The 23,560-nt window shown below is 37.5% G+C and overlaps 2 protein-coding genes and 1 long non-coding RNA gene across 6 annotated transcripts in view; 2 read left to right on the top strand and 1 right to left on the bottom strand.

Moving 5' to 3' along the window:
* Window positions 1-295: 295 nt before the first annotated feature.
* pou3f2b (POU class 3 homeobox 2b) lies at window positions 296-3,107 on the top strand. The gene has a single exon (XM_062064326.1). The coding sequence runs from the start codon at window positions 357-359 to the stop codon at window positions 1,476-1,478; it is 1,122 nt and encodes a 373-aa protein (XP_061920310.1). The 5' UTR covers window positions 296-356; the 3' UTR covers window positions 1,479-3,107.
* A 2,008-nt stretch (window positions 3,108-5,115) lies between these two features.
* LOC133660296 (uncharacterized) lies at window positions 5,116-21,775 on the top strand. The gene is made up of 3 exons (XR_009827806.1): window positions 5,116-5,408; window positions 11,233-11,373; window positions 19,837-21,775. It is a non-coding gene; the product is annotated as an uncharacterized LOC133660296 (long non-coding RNA).
* fbxl4 (F-box and leucine-rich repeat protein 4) overlaps window positions 20,004-23,560 on the bottom strand; it is a 30,359-nt gene continuing 26,802 nt past the window's right edge. For 2 of the 4 annotated variants that reach the window (XM_062063638.1, XM_062063637.1), the window contains one exon: window positions 20,170-22,296. In XM_062063638.1, the coding sequence (XP_061919622.1) occupies window positions 22,133-22,296 (164 nt within the window). In that variant the 3' untranslated portion in view covers window positions 20,170-22,132. Of the gene's footprint in view, window positions 20,090-20,169; window positions 22,297-23,560 lie in introns of those variants that run through there. The other 2 variants (XR_009827805.1, XR_009827804.1) reach the window with 2 other exon arrangements.

Here is a 23,560-nt window from a genome sequence, read left to right as displayed (position 1 = left end):
CTTCAGCCATGACAGTCGGTGATAATCCAAATAAATCAACTATCTTACAGTCTCTCCGCCGAAGCCGAAGCCGAAGCCGCCGCCGCTTCCCTCCATGCCGCACTCCATCACTCCTTTCCTCCCAGCCTCCAATCGAGAGAAGACTCCCCGCAGCCAATGGGCTCGCCGTCGCCCCTGGCAACCACGTCCATCACTCCCGCTTCGCCCAATGAGCGCGGGGCGGGGGGGCGGGGCCAGTCCAGGTGCGCTCCGGACGCTCGCCCTGGCAAAGCGCCCGGGAGCCTCCTGTCGGCAGGAGATGATCCGTCAAATGCGAGCTTCTCCCGATAAGAGCAAGCAGTCCGGCTCCGAGCGTCATGGCGACCGCAGCGTCTAACCACTACAGCCTCCTCACCTCCAGCGCCTCCATCGTGCACTCGGAGCCCGGCGCCATGCAGCAAGCCGCGGCGTACCGGGACGCGCAGAGCCTGTTGCAGAGCGACTACCCGCTGCAGAGCAACGGCCACGCACTGAGCCACGCACACCAGTGGATTACCGCGCTCTCGTCCCACGGCGAGGCGGCGCCGTGGTCCACCAGCCCGCTCGGCGCGGAGCAGGACATCAAGCCCGCCGTGCAGGGCGCCCGGGACGACATGCACGGCAACTCCGGCGGCAACCTGCAGCAGCACCAGACGCGGCCGTCGCACCTGGTGCACCAGAACCACCACGACGCGCGGGCGTGGAGGACCACCACCGCGGCGCCGGCGGCGCACATCCAGAGCATGGCGACCACGAACGGCCAGGGTCTGCTCTACTCGCAGCCCAGCTTCGGCGTCAACGGGCTGGGGCTGCACCACCACACCCTGCGCGACCCCCACGAAGACCCCCACCACAGCCCGCACCTGAGCGAGCACCAGCAGCACCAGCACCGGCCGCAGAGCCACCACGACCACTCGGACGAGGACACGCCGACCTCGGACGACCTGGAGCAGTTCGCCAAGCAGTTCAAGCAGCGGCGGATCAAGCTGGGCTTCACGCAGGCGGACGTGGGGCTCGCCCTGGGGACCCTGTACGGCAACGTCTTCTCGCAGACCACCATCTGCAGGTTCGAGGCCCTGCAGCTCAGCTTCAAGAACATGTGCAAGCTGAAGCCTCTGTTGAACAAGTGGCTGGAGGAGGCGGACTCCACCTCGGGCAGCCCCACCAGCCTGGACAAGATCGCCGCGCAGGGCCGGAAACGGAAAAAACGGACCTCGATCGAGGTGAGCGTCAAGGGGGCTTTGGAGAGCCATTTTTTGAAGTGCCCCAAACCTGCCGCGTCGGAAATAATCAGCCTGGCGGACAGTCTGCACCTGGAGAAAGAAGTGGTGAGGGTTTGGTTTTGTAACAGGAGACAGAAGGAGAAGCGCATGACGCCTCCCGGCGGAGCTCTGCCGGGCGGCGAGGACGTGTACGGGGACACGCCGCCCCACCACGGGGTCCAGACCCCGGTTCAATAAACTCGGATTTTTGCCTCTTTATTTATATACGAATCACTTCATAGTGTTTTATGTACCATAGACTTGCAGCGAGGAGGAAGAGCTGCGCCTTCTTCTTCTTCTTCTTCTTCTTCTTCTTCGTCTTCTTCTTCTTCTTCTAGAAGAACATGTTTGTGTTTCTGAGGAGACCCAGCCCAGCACTGTGAGTCCAGGGTGCAGACACTATTGTGTCGTGCAGGAAACAACGCAGCAGAATGGCTTCCAGATATATACACACATATATGAATACATACGTATATGTGTATATATACTGATTCCTGGTTTTGTCTGCAGAGATGCTTGCTGGTTGCTAAAATCTGCTTTCATTGTATTGCTCTTATTTATTCCGAGGTGGAAGATTCCATTAAGAAAACAAACAAATACCATCATTATTATTATTATTATTATTATTATTATTATTATTATTATTATTAGCAGGAGTACAAATCAGATTATGATGATAAGGTCCACCAAAAAACATTATTTTATTATACTTTTTTTTTTTATTTGAGGGCACTAACATGAAGGATGGGTTTATTGTAGGGATTTATGTCACCAACATTTTTTTTGGGATCCACTTTTGTAAATATTGTATAACTTTAAAAGTCATGGTTCCGTCTTTTTTTCTCTCTCTCTCTTCTCTCTCACTGGGGCACTTTTTGAATGAATATTCCAGAATTTTTGTTAAAAATCCTTCATAATCTACCTGCTGCCTTGTATCTGTGTTGTTATTTAACCCTCATTTCCTATCCCGGGAATATATTGTTCATTTGCATTTAATTATATTATTATTATTATTATTATTATGATTGGTTTAGGTCATGTACATTTACAGTTAAATGGTGTACATTTCCTCGGGGTGTTTTGTTTGGCCGCGGATTTGTCACCACAAATTGTACATTTATTTGACATTTAAAACCTCCTGAGCCCTCAATGGTAAAACTTTGAAACGTGAAATGATGGCGTTAAAAATTGTGCAGATTCCAAAAATACAGCATTTGATCAAAAGTATTATTAAATTATTATTGCATTATTATTAATAATATTGTTTGCGAGGTCGTTGCCATATAGTTTATTTCAGCCGAATTGTCTCTCCTTGTTTTTTTATTTGTCATCATTTTTCACCATTTTATTTCATATGTTTGTTGTTTATTTGTCATTCATTATGATTGTCAAGATTATCAAGGTGATGGATGTTATTGTTTACATTTGTATTTCAACGACAGCTAAATGTATATACATCTTTGTTTTAATTCCCTATAGGTTACATTTTTTATGCAAAAAATTTCAGCATTTTTGAGGGATTAAATAATTTTCCCTTTATAGAAAACAAGATTTCTTCAGTAGCTTTAATCGATTCATGCAACTCCAAATTATCTGGTACAGTTCTTTTTTTTTTTTCTTTAACAATCCGGCAATGTTTATGTTTTCTTTTCTGGTTCATATACTGTACATTTTGTTTTGTTGGTTAATATTTTAGATCATGTTGGATGAAATGATGTTTCATCACAAAAGACTTGCACATTTTTAAAGATGGGGTTGCTATTAAACAGCTTTTTTTCCAACGTTGAGGCTATGAATGTGTTTTTAAATTAAAACTCATAGCTCACCTTGGAAATCTAGATTGTTTTTATTTATGTAGCATGTTGCTTTTAAATCATGCAACTTTATCACATAAATGCTGTTTTAACGACCCTTTTGCTATTCACTTAAGTGACTAACAATGACGTATTTAGACATAACTTGCAGAAAAAAACCATTAAAAATAAATGATTTAGGAAATGTTTTGTAAATCACTTGAATTAACTCAAAATAGTATTGTTGACTTTACTTTTAACTGAATAATGATAATATTTTTTATGTAATGATAATAACATTTTCAAACATGTGCTGCCTTTTTTATGAAAGAAACTATCTTTAATTTTATTACTGTAGTTAAAATAATTAACATAATAGATCGCCTTAGGTGCCTAAACGCAGCTTCCATATAATAGCAACACAATTAAAAACTGAATAGTGTTTAATGGTCTTATTCAACAAAATTATTGTCTGTAAAAAGTAAAAACAATTTATTGTATTTAGTAATGTTAATAGTGTTTTTCTAAACAAAACGAAATTCTTCAAAATGGGAAAGTTACAAATTACCCGAGCTATTCTCCATGCCAGTGTGTAAATGCTATTACATTACAGTGTGGTATACTGTACATATCTCCTGTATGTGTATGTATAAAAATATGTACTGCACATTAAGTCGACTATGTTGTGCCCTGGTATGCAAAAAGTACACCCAATTAATATTGCGTCATTTTAATTACAGCTTTCTTTTTATTTAGGGGATATTTCCCTTTTTTTTTTTCATTGAAGTGCTGGACCAGTTAGTGCTTTAGTGCCATTCAGCGGTAGCAGATGGGATTGCTATTTTAAAAATCACTTTACCTTCAATTGTGTGATGTAAGAAACATAAATTAATATTCGTAGATTAAAACTGTACTACATATACCATACCATATCATACCAACTACATATCAACTAGAATGGTTATGGAAACAATACTGTAACATTATATATATATATATATATATATATATATATATATATATATATATATATATATATATATATATATATATATATATATATATATATATATATATATATATATATATATATATATATATATATATATATATATATATATATACTGTAAATATACATATACACATATGTATATATATATATGTGTACATATACATATACAGATTTGTATATATGTGTGTATATATACATATACAGATTTGTATATATGTGTGTATACATACATATACAGATGTGTATGTATATATATATATATATATATATATATATATATATATATATATATATATATGTGCGTATATACTGTATATGTGTATATATATATATATATATACATACATATATACATATGTATGTATGTATATATATATATATATACATATACATATTTATATAGATATATATTTACACATATATATATATATATATATATATATATATACACATGTATATATATGTGTATATATACATATACAGATTTATATATATGTGTATGTATATATATATATATATATATATATATCTGTATATATATATGTATATATATGTGTATATATATGTGTGTATATATATACATATGTATATATATATATATATATATATATATATATATATATATATATATATATATATATATATATATATATATATATACATATATACATATATATAGATATATATATATATATATAATATATATATATATATATATATATATATATATATATATATATATATATATATATATATATATATATATATATATATATATATATATATATATATATATATATATATGTATGTATGTATTTGTCATGTTCACTAAATGTTATTGCAGGAAACGAAATCTCACTAAATATAAATGTGACACTCAAAATGTACTCAAAAGATTATATTTTACATGAATGTTTTTTTTTATTTTGAACTATTTATTTATAAATATTCAATACATGAATGTTATCACAAACAGGCTGTGTTTTATCACGTGACAATGACTGTAGACTTGTAAAGGTTCTTGAAACTGCAAAGCACTCTGGGTAATGTGAAAATGTATCTTTTTAACCAACATCTGGCCCGTACTTTATAAAGTTTTCCACAAGAGACGTACTGTAACGTACCCGCTTCCAAAATATATTAACATTGGAGGCCAGGGTCAGACTTTTTTTATTTTTTATTTTTTTGGTTCCAGCTTCTTCACTCTTGGCACTTCCTGCTTCTCTCGGCTGTTGCTCGTTGTAAACTGATTATGGTTGTTGGCGCTGGCTGCCATCAAACGGAATATTCGCCTTTTCCCAAAAGACATGTTGACAATTCAAGGTAAGACAAGACAATGAAATTAACACCAGCTTCCCTGTTTTTTTCCTGGTCACACCGGAATTCCATCCATCCATGTTTACCGCTTGTCCCTTTTCGCGGTCGCGGTGGGTGCTGGAGCCTATCCCAGTCGCCATTGAAATGTTTATTTTTATTCACCTCATTGAAACAAATTGGTGTCAAAATATTGGATAAAAACAGATTTAGGAAGAAAATACATCGGTAAAGGCTATTTTTTTACTTTAATGCTAAGACCTGATTATTAGATATATTTATACTGTTTGTAAACATTGATGACGTTGGCGTGGATGCACGTGCATTTAGGTCCCGGAAGTTGCTGTTTTTCAAAATAAGCACACGGTTCTTATGACAGATATATAGCACCTTGAACAGATCAAAGGTCAATTTACAATAAAATAATACCCATTTTTCAAAATCCTGACGTCAAATTGTGTTGAATTAAAACACAATATTTTTTAATACTATAACTATTAGAAAATAGTTATAGTATATACTGTACAAAGTTGGTGGGAGGATGAACGTTGCGTACGTTCCGCCCTGTGACATTGTTGTTCCCTGCAGCTAATTACACTCACCACACTTAAGCACACCAATGCGTGAGCGCGTTCATTTGTAAACGAGTTAGCGGTTAATTAGAACTTCGCAGGAACTTTGCCGATCGGTGGAGCGAGACATGTCGCCCCATCAGTGCGTTATTATTCCGGCTATAATTGCTCGACATGCTCATCCCTCAGCAAGGCCGCCGGTGTCTCCACCGCAAGAGAGACACTGGTCAAGTTCAACCAATCACAGCAGTCCTCGAATATTATTTGTGAACAAATGAAATTATGATTTACAAGCTGTAACCTAAACAAAACATTCAACTGACATAAAGGTGTCCTTCCTGCAGTCAGGGCGATGGGGAGGTGCGGCAGCTAGAGAAAAATAAAGAAAACATTTTTTTTTAGCTTGCTCAGCAGTAAATGAGTGTACCGAGAGCAGAAAACACAACACAATAGGCATTGAGGGAAAGAGTTTACATAAAATATTGACATGTTAGTGCAATACTAGTATTCCATAGTAGTATTTCATACTATTGATGAACTACAACTGCTAGTGAGGAAGTAGTTTCGTATCAGACGGTGTTATGTTCATTCTTCTGACTGCATTGAGTATTGTCATTTTAAAACATATATAAAAAAAATTATATATCATCAGTGATCGTTTTTCAAAGCTCCTTTTAATGTTAAACGTAAGTTTTAGCAGCGCACAATTTAGGGGTAATGAGACCAAGTCCTAATCTCAAGCAGTAAAAACTTGCAGCTATCGTATATTTTAGAAATTGAGTAAACTATCTAGTTCAGTGGTTCTCAAACTTTTTTTCACTAAGTACCACCTCAGAAAACACTCGGCTCTGCAAGTACCACCATAATGACTAACGTTAAAATGCAGTAGCTTAGTAGGCTTAAGTATTCATTAAAAACAAAGAAAACGTTTTATTTAACAAGTATATTTAACATTTTTGGCCAATGTAACATTACAGACTGTTTGATCAGTAACACTGTGTTTGAATGTAGGAACATAAAACACTGCACTTTCATAAAATTATTCTTTGATGTACCACTAGTTGAAGCCCGCGTACCACTATCACTAACTGGATTAATTTATTAATATTATTATAGTTATTATTATTATTATATGATTATAATAATTAAGTAATTGGATTTTGTGTGAATGTGAGTGTGAATGTTGTCTGTCTATCTGTGTTGGCCCTGCGATGAGGTGGCGACTTGTCCAGGGTGTACCCCGCCTTCCGCCCGAATGCAGCTGAGATAGGCTCCAGCACCCCCCGCTACCCCAAAAGGGACAAGCGGTAGAAAATGGATGGATATATAACCTCAATGCGTATTTTAGGGGAAATAGATGAAATAAACAACAATTGTTCTGCTTGCCATAACCTTCATTGTTTATTTTCAATAAATGCGTATCATCTCCATTGAAATTACACTCTAAACATGTGTGCATTAACAAAATTTAAAAAGTCTATGCTGTTCGCCTCCACACAGATCACAGCACCCACACACCACCGCTTTCATTTGCTGTCTATCGCAGCGGCCGTTCGGAAACTATGTCCGCATGTTTAAAGTTCTGGACACTCCATGTACTCTGCATTTTATCAATCTTTATTAATTACACTCATTATACGATTAATTGAAACAACCAAATAGAAATAAAACTTTTTTGTAATCTATTTATCTTAAACATTGTTGTCGTTATGATACGTAATCCATAAATAAGTCGAAAAATCATCACAATTAATGGTAAAATTAACATAAAAATACATTTAAAAAATGTTTTTGATGTTTGTACATATATTTGTTTCTAAATATAAAGGTAACTTAGAATGAATTGAAATATCTTGTAATGCATCATGGCTAAAACCCAAAATGACAAAGCGTTTTATTGACATTTCCACTTTTTCTCATTATTTTCAGCCTTTCCCCATTTTTGGCAGTTATTAATGATTTAATTGTATTATTATTATTTCATCACTTTAGAACAGGGGTGTCAAACTCATTTTAGACCAGGGGCCACATAGAGAAAAATCTACTCCCAAGTGGGCCTGACTGGTAAAATCACAGCACTATAACTTAAAAATAAAGACAACTTCAGATTGTTTTCTTTGTTTAAAAATAGAACAACCACATTTTGAAAATGTACAAATCATAATGTTGTTGTTGTTGTTTTTTTTACACTTACATGTTGCGGTTAATAGTTTGCTATCTTTATTTGTCGTTATTTATACTTTCTGAATAAATAATGTGATAATGTTCATCAGTCAACTTAATTTATCAAGATAAAAAAATAATATCAAAATCTAATTACAGGACGAACGACTGATGTACTAACATCATGTGGTTTCTTTGTTTGTTTTTTTTACATATGTAGCATCATCTACAAAGATACAAATAATTGCTATTGCGACATCTTGTGGACACATTTAGAACAGCTGTTTGTTTCATTCCAAAATTTCGGCTCATTTTTATATTTGGCAAACTCACCCCTCGGGCCGGATAAAACCTGTTCGCGGGCCGGTGCCGTACGTTTTACACTCCTGCTTTAGAATGTGGCACAGGTTATCAAAACCATGCTGCATGCTGCAAATGGTCACACCTTGGGCCTACAGCGGTGCCTTTAGGAATTCTTGACTCCCATTTAGAAAAATGAAAAAAAAAAAACCCCAGTGGGTAGCTTTTTTCACCGCAATCCACTGACAGGGAGGGACCCTTGGAATTGTCCTTTTTCCACCCCCTATGCAGCGCCCCTGTCTGCACACTATGGTATCGCAAGTCTAACTACCTTTGCAGCTAATAAAACGGTTGGATTTTTGTACGAAACGCAGCACCCTGCAGCTATATGACCCAACTAGTGTGTTACAGTATTAAGACGACTGTCTGTACCTCAGTGGCGACATTCTCATTTTGTTCCCAAACAGTGCAAAATGAATTCGATTCAGACACGTCGTCTTGGCTGTGAGAGACCCCAGGAGTCACATTTAGATGAGTATCACAAGCAGCTAATGCATGATGGCATGTGGACTAGGGCTGCAACTAACAACTAATTTGAAAATTGATTAATCTGTCGATTATTACTTCGATTAATCGATTAATAATCGGATAAAAGAGACAAACTACATTTCTATCCTTTCCAGTATTTTATTGAAAAAAAACAGCATACTGGCAACATACTTATTTTGATTATTGTTTCTCAGCTGTTTGTAAATGTTGCAGTTTATAAATAAAGGTTTATACAAAATAAATAAATAAATAATAAATTAAAAAAGTAGCCTCTGCGCATGCGCATAGCATAGATCCAACGAATCGATGACTAAATTAATCGCCAACTATTTTTAAAATCGATTTTAATCGATTTAATCGATAAGTTGTTGCAGCCCTAACGTGGACACGGTGACTCTGAGCGCAGCATGTCTGTCAAAAACAGATTGTCTTAGTATTTGTAATATTAATGTTCAATGGAGAGCTTACCAAACTTTGAAAGTACTTTTAATGGTCATAAAAACTGAAAATGTACGGTACGTCTTTAAGGAAAATTTTCAATCTATAAAATCCAGACAATAACCTGATACAGTAAACTCACATTAATACAATGCTAATAACTGAAAAATTTCCACTGACTGGCCAAAAGTGAAGGGATGAAGTTTGGTGAAACATTAGCTGTTTTGAAGAATCTGGATATGCACTGCACACAAACAGTCGTTTTTCCCGATCTTTATTGAACCATGGTTCATATACTTGACATTAGAAAAACCTTGCATTACCAATCGTGCCATGACGTGTTTTGTTGTATGAAACATGTGGTAATTGTGTACCTTCTGGTATCTAGTAGAAGAACACCTAATTTTTTGCCCATCACTAGCATGTATGGATTAGCAAAGATACATTATTTTTTAAAGATTTGGACCAATTAAAGGGGCCCTATTATGCAAAATCAACTTTTATAACATGATGGTATCCGCGTATGTGTATTTGGGATCTGCATAAGTCCTGAAAATGTGAAATCAAACGGAGGAATTGCAGATATATTTATAAACCAATCTTAGCTTCTTTTCTACTTCCTCTAAACGGTCCGTTTGGAATTTGTCCGTCCTGTGGTGTTTTTCAAACCTGTGACGTCTGCGGATATCTTTATACCTGTACATGGTAAAGGCTTACACAAAGTTATTTGCGTGAGTCCGCTATTTTATTTAATGTTCAAGAATTTGTAGTGAGGACAACAAATGCCCATGGTCTGACAGAAGACCGAAAATTCTCTGTTGTTGTTTGTTTTAACCAGCTCAAGTGACTATACAAATTTTCAACCTCATCTGAAGTAAGAAAGTGCCTTACTTTGAACTTTTATGATTTGTGGCAATGCACCTTCAACTCGGAATAAGTCTCTTTGTGTGTGCAAAGCACTTCAAAGAGTCCTGCTTCAGAAACCTGCTCCAGTATAAAGATAGATTTTCCAATAAACTACTTTTAAAGGCCTACTGAAATGAAATGTTTTTATTTAAACGGGGATAGCAGATCCATTCTATGTGTCATACTTGATCATTTCGTGATATTGCCATATTTTTGCTGAAAGGATTTAGTAGAGAACATCGACGATAAAGTTGCAACTTTTGGTCGCTGATAAAAAAAAAGCCTTGCCTGTACCGGAAGTAGCGTGACGTCAACAGAGGAAGGACTCCTCGAAATTTCCCATTGTTTTCAATGCAGCTAGAGCGATTCGGACCGAGAAAGCGACGATTACCCCATTAATTTGAGCGAGGATGAAAGATTTGTGGATGAGGAACGTTAGAGTGAAGGACTAGAATGCAGTGCGAGACATATCTTTTTTCGCTCAGACCGTAACTTAGGTACAAGCTGGCTCATTGGATTCCACACTCTCTCCTTTTTCTATTGTGGATCACAGATTTGTATTTTAAACCACCTCGGATACTATATCCTCTTGAAAATGAGAGTCGAGAACGCAAAATGGACATTCACAGTGACTTTTATCTCCACGACAATACATCGGCGAAGCTCTTTAGCTACTGGACTAACGTGGTAGCATCGGGCTCAAATGCAGATAGAAACAAAATAAATAAATCCCTGACTGGAAGGATAGACAGAAGATCAACAATACTATTAAACCATGTACATGTAACTACACGGTTAATAATTCGCAGCCTGGCAAAGCTTAACAATGGTGTTGCTAACGACGCCATTGAAGCTAACTTAGCAACGGGACCTCACAGAGATAAAAACATTATCTCTCCACCTAGGCCATCTGCTCATCAACACCCGTGCTCACCTGCGTTCCAGCGATCGACGGAGGGACGAAGGACTTCACCCGATCATCCGTGCGGTTGTCGGCTAGCGTCGGCTAGCGTCGGCTAGCGTCGGCTAGCGCGTCTGCTATCCAAGTAAGTCCTCCTGGTTGGGTTGCTACAGCCAGCCACTAATACACCGATCCCACCTACAACTTTCTTCTTTGCAGTCTTCATTGTTCATTAAACAAATTGCAAAAGATTCACCTACACAGATGTCCAGAATACTGTGGAATTTTGAAATGAAAACAGAGCTTTTTTGTATTGTATTCAATCGGGTACCAATACTTCCGTATCAATTGTTGACGTCACGCGCATACGTCATCATATCTAGACGTTTTCAACCAGAAGTGAGGCGGGAAATTTAAAATTGCACTTTATAAGTTAACCCGGCCGTATTGGCATGTGTTGCAATGTTAAGATTTCATCATTGATATATAAATTATCAATCAATCAATCAATCAATGTTTATTTATATAGCCCTAAATCACCAGACTGCGTGGTCGGTAGTGGGTTTCAGTAGGCCTTTATTGGCAGGCTCGGTGGCTACTATTTATAGCAATGGAGGAGACAATGAAACGCTAAGTAATAACAGTAGGTTAGAAATGTGTTAAAGATACTTTAGTAACGTTAGCTCGATTTGTTGTGCAGCTAGCTTAGCCTTATAATGTAAGACAACTGCATCACTGTCCTCCGGCAAAATAAAGAATGATTTTCCTAAAATCTAGTTTTAATTGGATCAGTGCCTACAAAGCTTGTACGGTATATCAGTAATAAGAAAGTACCGCAGTACTAATACATTAAAAACGGTACTGTACTGCTTCTAGAAAATACCGGTAAATTTTTTAAGGGCATGACGTCGTCCCATTGCTAGTAAAATGAGCAAGAGGCGCATTTTAGGCAACGCATTCACACGGTGTACTTACAAGCAGACAAACTGTGGAGACATAAGAGAGAGAATAGACGTATTTTGACTTAAACAACTATAAAAGTGAAGCGCCACTCTGGAAGAGGTGTTTTGAACATGTCTAGCTCGCGGCTAACATCCATCCGCAGTTGGCAGTGCTCTACCTACTTCTAAATCACTAATCATTGCTTCCGTGGCGACAAGTAAACTGTATTTCTTACAAGTATTATCCCTTCAGATCGAGGAATAGCTAAACATGCTTCACTACGCACCGAATGAGAATACAATAGCTCACCGCTAACAGCAAGCTAACGCTCCTGAATGTAAACAAATGCCATCGGTGGATCTACACAGACATCGACGTAACGATACAAAGTACAAGTACAAGAGCCGTATACTACAATGATTACATCAATATTTTTTTATCTCAAAAGCTTTTGTAATTTTTTATTGTTTATGAATTAAGGGGAAAAGTCCCTGGAGACAGGAGAACTTTAAGTATAACCAATGTATGACCCTGTAACTACTTGCTATTAGATCGATACCTAAATGTGTTGTATCAGCCAAAACGTATGTAAATTATCCAAACAACAGACAAATAAGTGATTTTTACATTTTAACAGAAGTGTAGATAGAACATGATAAAAATAAAAAGTAAGCAGATTTTAACTGTAAATGAACAAGTAGATTAATAATCCATTTTTTACCACTTGTCCCTTTATAATTTTGACAAAACAATACAATAGGAAATTACACAATATGTTACTTCTCACGTTAGTAGCCAAATTTGGAGCCTTTGTTTGCTTACTTACAACTAAAAGAGAAGTTTTGTAGTGTGTTCACTATCTTATTTAATGCTAAAATTGTTCTTCGATTGCCATAAGAAACATATGTTTAATGTACCATAAGATTTTCAGTTAAAATAACAATGACATTTTGTTTGTGGTCCCCTTTATTTTGAAAAGTAGTGAAAGTTATCCAAATACATTTTGGAACCGGTACCAAAATATTGGTATCAATTAATCCTAGTGCCTACAATGTTTGAAAATGGATGAGTAAGTTATATAATCCGTTATTACGTTCGCAATGTCGCACGTAAAACAGCTGATCCCCTTTAGCTTGTGTTTACAACTCGAAGAAGCCAATCAGCGGTGTTATTTATGTGATATGGAATAGAAAAGCCTGTTATTGTCAAAATACACATGTATATGGATCTCTAGGGGGCGCTAACTTTCCAATGTGTTGTAAGTATTATATCCCGCCCCCCTTACGGATTTTAGCACGTAATTACATAACTACAACGATACGTAACTCACACTCCTGCATTAGCAATGTGTGTTGTCAGCTAATGATAGTTAATTTGTGTAGCTAACATTAGCTATCATTGAATGTATACATTTAAAAACTGTGTGAATGTGAGTGTGAATGCTTGTCTGTCTGTGTTGGCCCTGTGATGAGGTGGCGACTTGTCTAGGCTGTACCCTGCCTTCCACCCGAGTGCAGCTGGGATAGGCTCAAGGCTCCCCTGCCACCCCAAAAGGGACAAGCGGTAGAAAATAGATGGATATGTCCTATTAAACCCGCATTTCTTAACCATAGGGCCGTCAAAAATGTGTTTCTCAGCTGTGGTCTGTATGGCGGTACTCTTTTGTAATACACTTTTACACCACTTGTGGCAGTAATGGCAATATCAAACAAACAGAATATCTCTTGAGCTAAAGTCATAGAGAAGTTTCGGAAGTGCAAAAATTATGACTAAAGTGGTCAAGCTGTATTTTATTTTGCACTTAAGTCTTATTGACAGTTTATTTAGAAAATGTTTTATTATCTATTATTACTTGTTAGAATGTGTTTATTTTGGTACTGTGTAATTGTATGTAAATCAATGTTCATAATTTTTAAGTCCTTTTCTTTTTTTCAGTATATTTGATTAGTATTTATTTTGTGTGCTGAAGCTAATTTTTGTGACTAACACATGCTTTCATATAATTTGACTAGGTTTATCCTGTTAAACTGTAAGTAGGTTAGATATAAACATTGAATACGATTAAAATCAAGAGTAAGATTACTCATTCAGTATTGATATTTCAGTGTAAACCTGTAGTGGAAAAGTCGGGCCCCGAGGTCAAAAAGGTTAAAAAACCCACAACTTTACCGATGGTGTTCTTGTTATAGTTTAAGGTTTAGAAAAAGTAAATGGTAAATAGGTTATACTTGTATAGCGCTTTTCTACCTTCAAGGTACTCAAAGCGCTGTGACACTATTTCCACATTCACCCATTCATTTCCACATTCTCCCATTCACACACACATTCACACACTGATGGTGGGAGCTGCCATGCAAGGCCCTATCCATGACCAATCAGGAGCAAGGGTGAAGTGTCTTGCTCAAGTACACAACGGACGTGACTAGGATGGTGGAAGCTGCGGATCGAACCCTCAAATTGCTGGCATGGCCGCTCTACCAACCGAGCCACAACGTCCCCTGTAACTGTGAACAAGTCGTAAACAATTGCTTTAAGTCGAACAGGAAATAGTCAGAGATAAACTTGCTTTAAGTAAACGCTCATTATATGTTAATGGAAGCTTAGCAAGCAATCACCCACACGGCACAAAAGAACAGAGGGTCATCAACTCGTACCACTAACTCACTCACGATCAACACAAACACGCGGCATGCTGGGAAGCCTAAGCGTACACCTAACCCAACATGCTACAATACGTTATGGCACGATTTTAAAAAAAAGAGTCATTGATAAATAAAATAAACCTAGACAAAGAAAAATGTGAGGTGTCATTGGTGCGAGATGATAAGGATCATGTCAACAAAAACATTATGGAAAAGAGGAGGTCAAAGACAGCCGGTGAACAATTTACAAGGTAGAAGCAAAAACATAACAGAAACACGCCCGAGATAAATATATGGCGCTAAGTTATCACTTACGTATAAATGATTATGGAATGGAAGTGATCAAATAACAGGGGTGCCTTAAAGTGGAATATGCTGATTAAAGCTACAATAATTGGTGGTGTGATGTATTTTCTCAGTGAAAAATCCCAAACACCCCAACAGACCTAAATACTGTTGACCTTTTCTAAATGTTTCAAATGTGCTGGAATGTATGATTTTCATCATGGACGTGCAGCAACATGTATGTCAACACAGGCTGCGGGGGTCGTTTTCAGCACTGCGTTAAATCAACGTTCAAAGTAGGCGTTTATCCCAGGTGATGCAGTAAATGTAACTAAAGTAGTATTAATCAAATCAAAACTTCATTTATGTATCATAAGTTGAAACACAAAGTGCTTCACACCAATTTAAAATTTAAAAAAGAAAACGCACAGACTTGGCATAGCACTGAGGATTGATTGCCACCTTTGAAGCATCCACACTAGCGAATTTGTCTTATTATTAAATAATATATATTTTCTAATGTATTACAATAAAATAAATATGAATAATACATACAAATATAAAATAGTAAGAATAATAGGAGTAATAATATAAATACATTTAACAGAATAAACATTTTGAACATTAGAAACGTTTAAAAAAAATAAAATAATAATAATAATAGTTAAAAACTTACAAAAATATATCAATTACTTTTCAGCAAATATGTGCGAACACATTCTTAAGAATACTGCCATTGATAGAAGGAGCAAAGGCTCAACTCTGCCACAATCACCTACCGCAGGGGTGTCAAACTCATTTTAATTGAGGGCCATATCGCAGTTATGTTTGCCTTCAGAGGGCCACTTCTAACAGTGAATGATATTATTACACAATTGCCTATGCATTTGATGATTCGTTCTTTATGTACAATGTAAAAAAATGTTTGATTTTTCAGTAAAAAACTGACAGGTCAGTCGCAAAAATGTTACAGTAAAATGTGCAGTGTTTTTTTCAGCATAATACTGTAAATGGAAAAAAACAGTACTACGGTACAAAACTGGCAGCTCAGTTGATCAATTTTTACTGTAAAATTTACAGTGTTTTTTACTGTAAATATAAAACTGAATTTTTACAGTAAAATTCTGGCAACTTAGTTGCCGGATTTTACCCTAAAAACGGCAACTGTAGATTTTACCGTGTACTATTGAGAATAGCAAAACAGTATCACCGTTTTTTACAGTAAAAAACTGGCAGTTCAGTTGCCAGCATTTTATGGTCAAAAAACAGGTACTTTTTTTATCATGTACAGGAAAATGCTGTAGAACCACAGTCAATATCATAAAGTCGCTGTAAAATCTATTTATAAAATTTGACAATATGATGAATAACTTGCTTTGAAATCATAAAAGTTAAGCAGACAAAAAGTATTTATTTGTAGTTTAACAAAAACATTGAATGTATAATCATATATTTGTTACATTATAATGTTTATGTTTAAAAAATATGCGATTGCATTGAGTACATGTATTTTTTCTGTCAAAATGGAAAAAACTAATACATTTAGTAAGAAAATTTCAAGTACTTTAATGACGTATATTATTTCCAGGCTTTCGCGGGCCAAATAAAATTATGGGGCGTGCCAAATCTGGCCCCCAGGCCTTGAGTTTGCCACCGGTGACAGACTGCATCTTTACATTGGCATTTCATGTTGATTGTAGAATTCAAACAACAGTTACACACGACACACCCTCAGATCAATCAAACTGTGGGCAATTGAGAAGCAAAAAAAATTCTGTATTAATTGCTATGATTTTTCCCCTTGGATATGCCGTAAGAGCCTCATAGAGCCAAGTGACAGGCAGGAATCAAACAGCAGCACTGTGCCGGAATCCCGTTTTGCGTGGTCACACTGAGCGCTGGCTGAGAAATAATCATTGGGGAGGCAGCTTAAATGAATACTCCAGCCGAGGCCGCCTCATTCTCTGTCATTAGGGCACATTACAGGGCCACAATATACATCATTAATCCGGGCACAAACAATTCATTAAAAGGCAGTTAAGGAGACAAGCTCATGTCACTTCTCCCTGTGGTTTTAATAGACTGCAAAACAGCAGAGGGCTGAGTTAAATCCCATCATTGCACTATTAATTTTCAGTCAGTCATCCTGACTAATGGCGGAGTCAGTCGCTGACGCTATATGTTCCCCTACATGACTCAACTTAAGCAATATATCAGTCAAATGCTTCATGCTACCGCATAAACCACTTGATATGTATTGAACTCGACATGCTAACTATCATATTCTATTGTTGAATGCAATTGCTAATGATCGGGGTAAAAGTCTCGCACACAATGCAGTCAGCCATAAAAGGTATTTATATTTAAACTAGCGCTGTCAAACTATGAATGTTTAATCACACTTTTGATTAATCACAGTTAAGTACTTGCGTGCATGATTTAAACTAACCTTAAATTCATGTCCCAATATTTTGACACCACTGCAATTTTATAGGAATGTTTTTTAAATACTTCACCTTTATTTGTTCAAACCTTGTAACAATTTTATCTAAAGTCCCATCTGGGGTTTTTTTTGCAGACAGTCAGTCTCCTCACTCATCTTTGCACTGACCTGATCACTGACTGTACAACAACGCACGCCACCTTTCAGGTTTGCCGTTAATATAAAAGAGCAGGTCTGGTCACAATAAATTGCATGAGTTGCATTGATACCTGATTAATGCAACAATTTGTTTGTGATTAATCACGTGTTAATGTGTTGATTTTATTTTTATTTGTTCGCTCATATTTCTATAGGAACATTTTCAGAATGATTAGTCAAAACAGGATGCACCTGAGCTCACTTTTGAGCCTCATGGCAAGTTCTGTGAATACTTAAATACACGTAATTAGTTTTAAATTTGTAATAAATATAACAAATTAAAATCTAAAAAATCGGCGTATTGTGTGTAGCATTTTGAGGACAAAAATGAATGTATACCATTGTGGTATTAGGTTGTAAAATAACAAACTGTAGAGAAAGTGAAGCGCTGTGAATTATTTCCGGATGCAACGTAGGTAGAAGATTCTTGTGTGCAGATGAATGAAGTTCAATATGATGCAATGTTGTAGAAAGACATGATGAACACATTTGACAACCAGATTTTTTTAACTTCGAAGGCCTTTTGTCAAATGTTTTAAAATAGTCAAATGACTTATGCAAATTTATACTCGTTTAAACCTGTGACATTTGATTAAAAGGGCTTCAAATGGTTGAAAAAACTTTACATATTGGATGAGGTGGCGACTTGTCCAGGGTGTACCCCGCCTACCGCCTGAATGCAGCTGGGATAGGCTCCAGCACCCCCTTTGACCCCGAAAGGGACAAGCGGTAGAAAATGGATGGATGGATGGATTTGGTATTTTTGTTTAGGAATGAAAATGATTGAAAGATTTGAGCAAAAAAGATACAAAAATGTGAATCCAAAATATTTAAATTAATGACTTACAGTATGTCTTGTTAAGTTAGTGCATGTGCCTCACAATACGAAGGTCCTGAGTAGTCCTGGGTTTAATCCCGGGCTCGGGATTTCTGTGTGGAGTTTGCATGTTCTCCCCGTGACTGCGTGGGTTCCCTCCGGATACTCCGGCTTCCTCCCACCGCCAAAAACATGCACCTGGGGATAGGTTGATAGGCAACACTAAATAGGCCCTATTGTGTGAATGTTGTCTGTCTATCTGTGTTGGCCCTGTGATGAGGGGGCGACTTGTCCAGGGTGTACCCCTCCTTCCGCCCGAATGCAGCTGAGATAGGCTCCAGCACCCCCCGCGACCCAAAAAGGGAGAAGCGGTAGAAAATGGATGGATGGAAAACACCTCTTCAGAAAAATCCTGTATAATGGAGTAACACCCACAAATAAATGGCCAAAAGAGACAAACAACCTCAGTCTTTGTATCTTGAGGGTTAAATATCCATCCATCAATTTTCTACCGCTTGTCCCTCTTGTGGTCGCATAGGTGCTGGAGCTTATCCCAGCTGCATTATATTTATTCATACTCCAAAACGCTGAACCATACCATAAACACTAATCATTTCCCCGGGAAACTCACATATTCTTTGGGCTTTCTTCATTTTAACAATATTTTTTTTTTAATGTATTTACGGTAGTGCCACAGCAGCAGTTTCCGGTCCGCTGGGCAACACCCAAGAAACACTGGTGTAACACATCCTGTAGCCCAGAGGTCTTCAAAAGGGGGTCCGCGACGATTAACCCTTTTTTTTAATGTCTTTTTATATGCCCCCACAAGTTTTTACACAGATTTAAAAGTCTTTATATACACATTATCATTAGGCCAACACACTCTAGTGTATCTTAGGAATGAATCATTAATCATAGTATATACATGTTAGCATTTTGGATAACTAGCGATTAACATACTAGGTTTCAGCGAGCTATTAGTGGCACTATACTAATTTATTAATATTAATTTGAATATCTTAGTATTGCACATTAAGAAGGTACCTTTAGGACCAGTTTAATTTAAAACTAAAGCATAATTTTATACAGGGTATATAAGTAGGAGGTCCCCACAAGTTTGGGGTCTTTATCCTAGAACACGTCGAAGATCCCTGTCAGTCCTTCAAAATAAAAGTACCACAGAAAAATAGGCAGTGGAATCTTTGTGTGTTTTGCTTATTTCCTGGGAGGATTTCCTTACTTTCAAATGCAAACGCTGACAGGTGTGCTTGTTTGAACCAGGACAAGACTGCATTGCCAGTGGAAGCCAAGCCAAATAAGATCAAAGGGAGACCTTTGTTGAGCAAGATAGGACAATATCCGTCAGGAGAAGCAAGAGACTCTGGAGCACAAACCATGATGGTACATTTTTGCTTCCATCAATCGCATTGTAAAATAGACGGCCGCTTGGTGGGTTTTTATTAGACATTGAAAAAAAGGGTGACACGTGAGAAGTGACCTTTCAGGATCACACCTGTTTTCCACCGTCCGTAGCCTGAGAATGACAGAAATAACATCCAGATTTTTTTTTAATAAGATGACAGCTGGATCATACATAATGAAAGGAGATGCGCATCACACACAAGGATTTTATTTCAAATGTGGTTAAAGTGAAGCACCCAGTTTCATGGACGCAGAGGCACACAATCTTCTCACGCAATGGTGGCTTCAACGAACACGCTCCACTAATGACAAAACAAAATGACATCCTGGATGGGAGTAGGGGTTGTCATTGACAAAATGCAGAGGTCAAACTATATCAGGGGTTTACAATGTGGACCCCAAAAATAACATGTGGATAATTTTTTTAAACTAAAATTTGGATTAAATTTGTATTTTTCCATCTTTAAATGAAACTCAAATATTCCACATATAATTTGAGTAAATCAGTAGAACAGTGTTCAATATAAATAGAACAGAGTACCTTAAATTCACATTAATCCTAGTTGTATGCGTTTTCCTTATGTCGCAGCAACATTGTACATCAAACATAAATAGATACAGCAGATGTGTTGCTGGCTTGTGTGAACTTGATCAACATTATCTCAGCCTAGGACACTGGAAACAAATAATGCATGGACTTTAGAAGACCCAGCCCATGTAGTGGTTTTCCATAAAACCTGTAATCACAAAAGAATATTGCAAAGCAAGAAAAAGACAATAATCTGGGGCCAGAAGTGTAGGTAGTCATTCTTTGGGGCAATTTTTAACAAGTCCTCTATTTCCCCCAAATTAAGTCTTTCAGCAGATAGTAATGGATATACAGTATTTACATCAAAATAAAAAGCACACAAACATATAAAACATATTTCTGCATAACATTTGGCACAGCTACACAGTATGTGGCATCTAAACCAGTCAAGTGCGCTTGTGACAAACAGCATCTTCACATCACTTTGGTTCAGGTGCGCACGTCTACCATCAAACACAAGATGTCTCACACACTTCAAGCAAGAATAGAAGGCACAAAAACATCCTGTTTATTTTGTAGTAACCTGTTGTGCCAGTTTAATATATTTAGATCATGACTAGATGTAAACGTCTGACTGAAACTGTACATGTGAAGTTAGACTACTTGATTGTTGGCGTCCTTCCGATGAGCAGGTGAATGCGTTGTTTACTTGAAGACGTCTACCATATTGACAGTCACAATAAAGGTGCAACTATTGATGCCTCGGTGTTCATTTTGTGAAAACAAATGATTTGGATAAAATATAAAATACTCCAAATGTGTGCTATAGTGGTGCATTTATTGGAGACAGGATTCACTGGTAACACCAATTATTTGCTTTCAAGCATGACTCATTTTTAGAAATAAATGAGCAACTTTGCATTGGCTGGATTATTTTGGATATTACTATGCAACTCGTGAAATGTTTAATAATAATATTGCAAACAATGGAAGTAATACTAAAATGGTTAACTCAAACTCAAAATGAGTTTGACTGTTCTCCTCCTGAGAACCAGTGTCCACTGCAGTGGACTTTTGTTTTTGGTTCATTTCTTTTTTCAGAGTTCTGGGGGGGAAAACCCTAATTATGTCAATCTGAAATGTCCAATGCAGAGGACGCTGGCTTTCAGGAGGACATGACAGCACCAGTAAAACAAAATGGCCAGCAGGCAAAATATTAAATGCATGTTTGATGACCGTACATGGTAATAAAAGTCTAAAGGCACAAAGATGCACCTGATCCTTGCTGAAAAACTATACCGTGTTGCGCTTTTTTTTCTACTTTGTGATGTCCTATCAGTAAAGCATATTTCCATAAATAACTCATATTTCCCAGCCATGGCCTTTCCATAAGTGGTGCAGTTGCTTCACTGCAGTAGCCCCTGGTTTCAAAGAGTCCAAAAATCATAAATTAAGTCTCACATTTTGTAACTCACCGGGTGCGAGTCTGTGGTCGGTTTCCGTGCCAATCCAGATCACTCACTTATTGAGCCCTAACAGCAGATCTTGGGGTAAAGAAGTGTCTTTCCTTCGTCTGCTGTGCCTCGGTCTTCCTCCCCACAGCCAGAACTAAAGACCCTACTGGGGTCAGTGTGTGAAACTCCTCTTGATGGCGACATTGGGGAAGAGGCCGGAGAGTTCTTGCATGACCCGAGTGTCTATCTGGGAGCAGAAGGAAACATCCAGCAGGAGAAGCCGTGGACAGGACTGGAGGAGTTTCTTCAATGAGGCAGGGCTCACCAGCCTTGTGCCTGCACGATACATGAATGTGGTGCAAATTATGCCACAGTGCAGTATTGTCTCCATTTTGACTGAAACTAGCACACTAGTTCATTCTCATCATTTATGAAGCTCACTGCAGATTATAGAGCAAATTAAAATATTGATATTGGACCCTCGAGTATCGGCCGATATTGATCTGCACAAATCACATAATTTCATTATTTTTGTATTGTTCAGTGTTATACAAGTCTTAAACAAGTGAAATTACTTAGAACGGGGTCCAGCAACTCGCGGCTCTCGAGCCGCATGCGGCTCTTTAGCACCGCCCTAGTGGCTCCATGGAGCTTTTTCAAAAATGGAAAAAGATGAGGGAAAAATCAATCAATCAATGTTTATTTATATAGCCCTATATATTTGTTGATTTTATTATGTTTTTGTAGGAGGACAAACATGACACAAACCTTCCTAATTGTTAGAAAGCCCACTGTTTTGTCCACCAAACGTTTTATGCTGTGCGTGAATGCACAAAAGGTGAGCTTTGTTGATGTTATTGACTTGTGTGGAGTGCTAATAATCGATGCTTACATGCTATTTAGGCTAGCTGTGTGTACATATTGCATCATTATGTTTCGTTTTTAGGTATATTTGAGTTAATTTAATTTCCTTTAATTATGTCCTCTGTGTATTTAATTTATATTTGCATGTCTCATGACACATTATCTGGAAGTAATATTGGCTACATTTCTGATATTTGTTTGTGTGCCATGTTGTTCCAGACCACAGCAAACGTTACCCAGCTTGCAAAGAAAGATTGCAATAAATCCATTATAATTTATTGCCAATTTCTTTAACTTGGGCACACTCATCTTTACCTTTGGCAGTTTTAAGACAGTCATTTCCAGGAGTTATGTCACCCTCTGAGACACTTACTTATTAATGTGTTGCCTTCATCATAACACTTATATAAGGTTTTTCACTTTTTGCGGCTCCAGACAGATTTGTTTTTTGTATTTTAGCTCTTTCAACATGTTGGTTTGCCGACCTCTGACAATTGTGGCCCGTGAGACGTTATTTTGCGGCCCGCACCTTAATATGAAGATTTAATGTAAGTGCGGCCCGCAAGTTTTATATATGAATGGCGCTTGACAGCGTCATACTTGCCAACCCTCCCGATTTTTCCGGGAGACTCCTGAATTTCAGTGCCCCTCCCGGAAATCTCCAGGGGCTACCATTCTCCCGAATTTCTGCCGATTTTCACCCGGACAACAATATTAAGGGCGTGCTGTGATGGCA

Source organism: Entelurus aequoreus, linkage group LG11 (assembly GCF_033978785.1).
Source record: "Entelurus aequoreus isolate RoL-2023_Sb linkage group LG11, RoL_Eaeq_v1.1, whole genome shotgun sequence".
NCBI lineage: Eukaryota > Metazoa > Chordata > Actinopteri > Syngnathiformes > Syngnathidae > Entelurus > Entelurus aequoreus.
Note: the sequence above shows the minus strand (reverse complement) of the source record. Positions and strands in the feature narration are given on the sequence as shown.